Source organism: Phyllostomus discolor, chromosome 6 (assembly GCF_004126475.2).
Source record: "Phyllostomus discolor isolate MPI-MPIP mPhyDis1 chromosome 6, mPhyDis1.pri.v3, whole genome shotgun sequence".
In the NCBI taxonomy this organism is placed as follows: domain Eukaryota; kingdom Metazoa; phylum Chordata; class Mammalia; order Chiroptera; family Phyllostomidae; genus Phyllostomus; species Phyllostomus discolor.
In genome coordinates, this window is record NC_040908.2 from 69200659 (window position 1) to 69208939 (window position 8281).

The 8281-nt window shown below is 53.4% G+C and overlaps 1 protein-coding gene across 2 annotated transcripts in view; it reads left to right on the forward strand.

Annotated features, from left to right (window-relative positions):
- LOC114499275 (protein FAM178B) overlaps positions 1-8028 on the forward strand; it is a 43421-nt gene extending 35393 nt beyond the window's left edge. For both annotated transcript variants that reach the window (XM_028515308.2, XM_036030095.1), the window contains 3 exons: positions 5500-5577; positions 5883-6035; positions 7347-8028. In XM_028515308.2, coding sequence (XP_028371109.2) covers positions 5500-5577; positions 5883-6035; positions 7347-7379 — 264 coding nt within the window. In that variant the 3' untranslated portion in view covers positions 7380-8028. The remainder of the gene's footprint in view (positions 1-5499; positions 5578-5882; positions 6036-7346) is intronic.
- The last annotated feature ends 253 nt before the right edge of the window (positions 8029-8281 follow it).

Here is an 8281-nt window from a genome sequence, read left to right on the forward strand (position 1 = left end):
TAAGGCTCTAGTGCTAGTAGCAGTAGTAGGGGATGGTCCTGTCTTGTCTGCGTGGGGTTCAGACACGTCCTGTCCCTCCACACCCTCAGACTCTGCCTCTCCCCAGGGTGCTGACTGAGGTTTCCCGGGCCCCATTTCCTGTGGGGGCTTCCCAGCCTCCAACTCACACCCAGTCGGGGAGGCCCTGGGTAACCTGAACAGTGAGGGCCCAATTTTCAGACAAGGTCCTGAAGGCTGAACAAGTATAGCCCCCACTGCCGCCTCCCCACCAAGGAATGCCTCTGTACTGCTCTTTAACCCTGAAGCCACAGACACCCCACTCCCACCTACATGCCTTTAGGGACTCCAAAGGGGCCTCAGAGCCACCTTATACTTCCAGCTGTGCAGGAAATGTGAGGAAGCAGGGGTCTTCAGTCTGCTGGCACTGGGTGCCTCTGCCCAGCCTCCCTTTCCTGCCCTTTGAAAGAGAAGACAGAGCCCCAAGTCTGTGCTGCCAGCTAGGACAGGAATGGGCTTGCTAAGTTCAGGAACTGGTCACAACTCGACTGGAGCAGGAAATGCAATGCTCATACCTGGCTGTTTAGTTTGTGTCCTGCTGGCAACGTCCCGCTTTCACCCCAGCTGGCGCTCCCTGGCCAGCCTCTGGTCCCCCTGACAGCAGTGGGGCTGTCAGAGGATGGAGACTCGGGTTCAGACTCCTCCAAGCCAGAGTCCAGTGTCCACTAATGTCTGCTTTTCTGAGCAGCACAAAAACAGGACGTGGGGAGGAATCTGGGAGACTGGGGGTTCAGAAGAGGCCATGCATGCACTCAGTGCGTTTGTCTGGATGAGGTCGGACCCTCTCCTTAACGCTGAGACTTCGGGTCTCAAGGAAGTGAGGGGAGGACATGGTCTGAGCTCATCCTATGCACATAATGAAGCCTTTTTCTTCCCAGAAGCATCACTGCACACACTGTTCATGATAACTCTGACCGAGTTGGAACTGTTACCAGGACCCCACTGTTTGAGTCCTTCTGCTTGCGTGCACTGCCCCAAAGAAATACAGGGGTAGGAGGAGTTTGCAGCATAGAAAGTGTGGAGGAGGAACAAACTTCTCAGCTCTCAAAGTTCACAACTTCTGGCTGGTCTAATAATCAAATAGACTTGAGGCAGGTTAGCAAGAGAGAGATTACCCAAATTTAATACATACGTATGGGAACCCCACATACACGAGAGTCAGAGACCCCGAGTGCAGGAGAGGTTTAGAGATAGAAAGGGGGATTAAGGTATATGATGTATATTGAGGTCTTCAAAGTGTATTTGCAGGATAAGAAGAACAAATGTTTAGCAAAGAAAAGTTTGCCCTGCCCTGTAGGTGGGTGGGAAAATTTTGCTGATATGGGCCAGGCCTCTAATTCAAATTCTTTTATGCAGTTATCAATGGGAGCAGAAGTTTCTCCTGAGCCTTGGGCTAGGTTGCCTTTAACTCCAAACAATCTGCATACCACAGAGGCACAGCTTGGGGTGATTCGTTCTGGACCCCCACAAAAGAAAATAGTTTAATATTGAATCCCGACTCCCCAGTGGGGTGTAGGCTACAGATTATGTAGGGCAAAATCACAAGAGACTGTGCAATAGGTGTTTGGGTGGAGCTGGGAGCCCACTGGTCAGAGGTTAGGTGAGGGTGATGGGTCATCTCTTAGGTCTGGAGAATAGCTCTGAGGCCTGCTATGCCTCTGTCTATCTGGTTTTACCACAGCCAGCAGGTAATTCCATTTTGGGGCTGAGTAGCTAAAACAAAAATTTAGGTCAAGATGTTATCTTTGGTGGGGGAAGGGTATAAGGGAGATGAATGGTAATGGAAAAAAAATACAATTAAAAAAAAGATGCTGTCTTTAGCCTGCCAGGGGTCCAGACTTGTGAGCACTAGTCAGATCCAGGACAGTGTCTTTTGCTGCCTCCGGGGCTGCTGATTACTGGGGGGAAAGCTAGGTCTCTGAGGGGTGTATAGAGAGAGAAATGACTTCCAGTGCTGGGTTTGAAAACTAAATTTAATCCAAGTCATAAGGACCCTTGGTTTCGGAACCTTATCCCCTTAAGTGGGGTCAGAATCTTCCTTAAAGGGCCTCCCCTCACTGAGCCCCACTCCAGGGATCACCCTCTTCCAGGTAGCCGGCAGGTGACTTCCCCTTTGGGAAATCATCTGATAGAATGTGGTTAACGGGGCTTTTCTTAGAAGCCACCATTTCCTTCTTGCTATTACCACTCGCACCCCCAAAACATGTTCGGAATAGTTTTCCCGGGGGCTTTCCCTCCAGATTCAGTTATGAGGGATCAGCATAAGAACAAAGTGGCAAAACCTGCATACAAGTGGTGCCTTTTGTCCTCTCCTCACAGATCTTCCTCCAGGGCATTCCTCAGATCCTGGGCCCACCCTCACACGCTCTGCCCCAGGCACCCATCCAGGCTGGCTTGAGGTCCCTTTTAGCCCTTGGCTTTTTGTGCACAGCTCAGGGAGGGGGTGGGAGGCTGAATTGCTAAGGACCTCCACCTGAGCTTGCAGGCAGGCAAAAAAAAGCCACTGCCCCCACCTCAGCACTGGGACAATTAACCAGTGGAAGTGCTGAGAGCTAACCCCGTTCTCCCCTCCCCCGACCCCTGCAGACAGGCTCCTTTCCCAGCCACCCTCAGACCACTGCCCTTGAATATTTTCTTTGGTGTCTCCTGCCACCTCACTCTCACCTTGCTCAACGCCCTCTCAGAAAGGATCGTCAGTCCCCAGGGTGCTGCTTCTTTTCAAGGTTATGTCCCTCTCCTCTGCCCCACACGCACCCCAAAGCCAACTAGATTTAGTCAATTCTTCTTGGCACTTATTTAAAATTAATTTTTAACAACTTTCATTGTATTCTGATTATATGAGTAAAGCACACACATTGTAGAGAAACAATCTTAAGAAAAAAAGGAATAAGAAGGATATTCTATAATCTTTTCCCTCAGAGCCACATTGTCACGCTGGGGCATGCCATGTCACTCAGGTGCTCCCAGTGTGTCCCCTGTGTAGGGAAGGAACAAACTTTCCTCTATCCTCAAGGCAGTCTCATAATCAAATAGACATGAGACAGATTAACAAGAGAAAAAAAACAAATGTAGTACATACATATGTATGGGAACCTCACAGAAGGGAGTGGGAGACCCACAGGCAAGAGAGGATCAGAGACAGAATGGGATTGAGGGACTGAGGGACAGAGGACATTCTGAGCTAGGGATGACACGATGCACCATGGGGACTTCAAAGGGTCATTGCAGGATAAGAACGGACATTTGAACAATGTTTGCCCTGACCTATAGATGGGTCAAAAAGAAATGATCTCTTTTGACCTATATATAATATAGGTCAAACTGGGCAAGGCCCCTTAATTCAAGTTCTTCCAGGTCGTTAAAAGGAGGGGCAAAAGATTCTCTTGAGCCTGAGGCTAAAGTTGCCTTTAGCTCCAAACAACCTGCATACCTGAGGTAATCTTGGGGTGACTCAAGCCAGCCTCCCTGCCCTCCACTACCTATTATTGTCCAGACCCCTGCTGCTAGCCCTGTCCTCAGGGTACCCTCCTCCTGCTCCACCCTGGCCAGCTACCTGGCAGGCAGTCCCTCATGGTGCCTGCCTCTGTCTCCCTGAATCAGCCCCCCGGGTCTGTCTGCTACTGTAATCTCAGCCCTGCCCTGGCCTCACAGGGCTAACCTCACCACAGATCTCACTGTTCTTTAGAAGCCTGATTTAGCTTAGTAACTTCCTCCTTGAACCTTTCGAGCTGCATACACTGGCCCCTAACGACCCCCCCATCCCCTCCCAAAAAAAACCTTAGATAGATCCTTTCTCCTTTTGCTCCCTGGGGAAGCTGAAATTCAGGATTTGTTGACCAAATGACTGCCTTTCTGAAGTACCGTTCTCCCTTTAATGTCTGATTGTGACTGTGTCTTAGTTCAAGTACAGTGTCTGGCACACAGGCCTGAGCCTGCTTTATGTCCAGGGTTGGGGAGAGGTGGCACCGAGCCCTTTGGCAGGGCTGCAGAGGTCAGAAGGGGTTCCAAATGTTATGGCCCTGCCTCCAAAGAGCAAGGCCAGCCTGGGGGCAGGGAGCCCCTAGGGAGCAAGGTGAGCCAGCCTGCAGGGGGACTCTGGGCACTGGTGTGCCCCAGCCCAGGACCCCCCAGGTTTTCTCCCACCGTGTCTTTTCTGTGCGGTGGGCAGTGCAGCCCAACATGGCCAGGCTGTGGGGTCAAGCCACCTGGGGACCTCAGCCATGTGCTGAAGAGCAAACTGGGTCTGGGTAGGGCAGGTGCTGCTGGGGGAGGGGGCAAATGGCCTCTCTCCTCAGGACTTTGTACAGCAGTATTTGAGTTCAAGAAGACTACATTCTATAGTGCCAAGCCTGGTGCTCTCAAAAGTGGTTCTAGCTTCTGCCCTAAGGAGGCTTTTGGGTTCATGCAAAGAGACTACCCAGTTTCTGGGGCACCACCTGGTGCTCTAAGGGAGAGGGTGAATAGGGCAGGGGAAGTTGGGGAACAGGGAAGCCTTGGGCTCTTTCTGAGTTCCACCCCATTGCTGGAGCCCACCTCTCCCTCCCAGCTCAGCCTCAGGGCTGGTTATCTGCCAGGTACACAATATTGGGTCTGTGGGCTGTTTCCTGCCACCCTCCCTATCTCAGACATCAGGAGTCCGAGGTGGGGCGGGGCCTGCAGACAGCACCTCAGAGTGCCAGGAGCAGACTGTCCGCACACCAGGGCCTCGCCTGTTTTTGGAGTGCTCCCCATACCTCATTTTCTCTGCACAGAAGGTGAATGTTCCATAAATGGATGGGCACCAAGAGCATGTAAGAGCACCTGGGGTCAAACCACTCTCTGATCAGGTGGAATTGGCCTTTGTCCTGTTTTCACCCCTCAGTGTCCAATAGGCAAGAGCAAGGGTGTGAATTGGTGGGTCAGGCATGCAAATGCTCAACCAAAACCAACCCTCTGCCTCCTCTCTCCTCGCCTGCCTCCTTGTGTCAGCATGGTTTAACTGGCCAGATGTGGGGCTGCATGGTTTGACATGCAGATGTGGGGCTGCACATCTCTCTATGCAGGTGGTATTCCGCCAAGGGGTAAGGTGGGCACCCATGGACCACATCCCCCAGAGAGGAGAGTGGGACCTGGTCATAGTGCTCACACATGTAGGTCGGTGTCTCAAGGAGCAGAGCAGAGGTCAGAGTAGACTGGCCCTCTCTCTAATGGCTTTCTCTGCTGGAGCCCCAGGACAGGACTGGGTATAGTATGGGGTTCTGGTTGGAAGGGTTTCTTCTTTTCTGAAGGAAGGGAGGAAGGTCATTCACCAGAGGGAGAGCTTTGAGTGAGTAGGGCTGAGACCTCCTTGAAGACACTGCCCAGGAAATTGGCTGGAAGCCCAGCCCTTACCCCCCAGGGCCTGGGAACAAGGACTGGGAGTGAGGGACTTAGGGACGCCTGTCTCCTGTGCTCTCTCTCCAGGTCTGCTACCTGTGTCACAGCCTCCTGACACTTGCTGGGGTGGTGGTCAGCTGCCAAGACATTACTCCAGACCAGTGGGTGAGTCTCCCAAGAGGATGGATGGGCTACAATCAGTTGGGTTGGAGCCCAGCCTGCTGTCAGGAAGTGCAAAAAGGGGCTGAGAAAGAAGGAGACTTGGAGTAGAGGGCCTCTGTCTTCTCCCAGCATCCCATGGGGCCTTCCCAACCCCTGCCCCCGGGCACTTGCCCAGTCCCTCTCCTCCCTTTCCTGCCCAACTTCTGAGCAGTCACTCATATGCGTCCCTCTTCTTCTGACTCCTTTCCTCCTCTTCCCCCACTGTGGCTGTGCCGGAGGGCCCACCCCCTCCACGGTTGTCTCTGCAGGGAGAGCTGCAGCTGCTATGTTTGCAATTGGACTGCCACATCAGCACCCATATCCGGGAGAGCCCCCAGGCCATGCACCGGACCAAACTCAAGGACCTAGCTGCCCAGACCTACATCCGCTGGCAGGAGCTGCTGTCCCACTGCCAGCCCCAGGTGGTGCCCTTTCTAGCCCCCTGACCTAAGAGGGGAGGGAAGTGGTGAGGAGGCTGACCAGAGCCAGAGCGTGTCCACCCCCACTGCAGCTGCTACACTTCTGGGCTTCTAGCTGGGAAACCGGTGGAGAGGGCGATGTGGGGGGAGGGGAGCAGCCTGGAGGACCTTCTTCCTTATCAAAAGTCAGATACCCAGTGTGGATATGTGGTGGGGGGTTACAGAGAAGCCTCTCCAGAGCAAATGCAAAGAGAAACTGCCCTGGAGAGGGGATACGCTGAGCTGGGAGGACCAGTTCATCATGAACAGTGCCAGGAAAGGATACCAGAGACACCAGCTGTCCACCCCCTGCCTACTTGTCCTGCAGGCCTGAAGCTGGCCTCCTACTCAGCTAGGAGGAACATTCCCAGATTGCCCTGGTCCCTCCAATTTCTCCATACCCTTATTTTTTCAGACTCTAGATGATAGTATTTATAGCTAATACTTATTGAATGAGGCCATTTTCTACGTGAGTCTACATAACCCCCATAATGCAGGTATTATTATGACCCCATTTTGCAGATGAGCAAGCTAATCAGAGTCACTGAGAGGTTAAATAGCTTGCCCCATCACGCAGGCAGGCAGTATGTAAATGTCAGAACCAGGGCACAGGGCCAGCCTGGCTCCCACGCCTGCCGACTTTTAAGCAGAGTCCAGCCCTGCCTACCCTGGCAGCCTCCTTCTGGTCTCCATCCGTCTGACAAACAGCACCGGCTAGCTTAGGGGCACTTCCCTTCGGGGCCCCCAGCCCTCCGTGGCGATGAGCACCCACCCTCCACAGTGCTCCTTGGCTCCCATTCACCTTTCCTCTGCCTTCTCTGCGCTTGTCCTTCCCCTGTAACCTCTGACTTGGGGCTGACATGTTGCCACAGGCTGTGGCTTGGGTCTCAGATTTCGCAAGTCCCTGAGAAAGCTGGAGAGCAAACCTCACCCTCAGTCCCCAAGGAACTAGATCACACTAGCCTTTTGGTGGGAAACTGCATTTGTCATGAAAAGAAGGAAAAGTGATTCGTGTCCTGGCCAAGCCAGGAGGCAGTCCTTACCTTTCTTCTTTCACACTGCCCTGGGGCTGTGAGCAGTGAGTGGAGGGAACCCAGGCAGAGATGTGGCCCTGTGGACTGCTGCCCTGCCGTCCTTACCTGTGGTGAGCCCTGGGAGTCCTGTCATTCAGCATCTGGCTCAGAGGAGGGCTGTTGTGGATGCTGATTGGACACTGGAGAATCGGGGAACGTCAGGGCCCGGGGCTAGCACACCCTGTTTTTCACCTTGCCACAGGCCCAGTACTGCCGCCCCTGGGAAGACGTCTAATGGAGCAGGGTAGGAGTGGCCCATGGCTCTTGGCTCTGGCAGGGAGTGAACAGGACCCATGGAACTGGAGGAAGCAAAGAATGGAGGCCAGAGGAGGACCAGTCTGATGAAACAAGAGCCCTCTACCACCACTGCCCTGACCCCGCCGGCAAGGGATCCTGCCTCACCCTGCCTGCCCACCCCACACCCACCGTTCTCCTTCCCCACTCAGCACGTCCTCTGCACCCAAGGCCCTCCCAGGCCACAGTCCTCCCATCCTCCTTCCTCTCCCTGTCACCAATGTGAGGTTTCTTTGTGTGCACTAAAGTCTAATTTCACATCAGTGGTTCAGATGATTTCCTGCAATCCCTATGCTGAGGTCCCATGCCCAGCATCCAGTTTGCTGAATGCTCACCTCAGTCATGTGACTGGGACTCAGTCCCTGCTGCCCTATAGCAGGGGGCTATTTGTAAACCTCCAAGAAGGATCAGTTGTTCCTGTGGCCCCAGAAACCCCCTGGGGCCTGGACAGGGAACATGTGTCCGGACCTAGTCTGGGACCATTCCCCACTCCCACCCTATTGGGGAAGATCCCCAGAGTGAGACAGTAGATCAAAGCTGTAATCACACTTAGTTCAGTCTATTGTCGAGCTCGAGCTCGGAAATCAACTCTCCAGACTTAGAAGTGGGGGTGGGGCATGCCAAAGATGATACTGCTTTTGCTTCCCTCAGCCTTATCCGAGGTGGGTTATGAGGGTGCTAATCCCTAACGGGATGCCGGATGTCTTTGACCTGTCCATCCTTGAGAAATGATTGGGGTCTTCTGTACCCCAGGAAACCCCTGGGTGTTCATTTTCTCCCTCTGTCCACTCCTCCAATCCTGAGAATCCATTTCTAGTCTCTGGCCACTCCTGACTCTTTCCG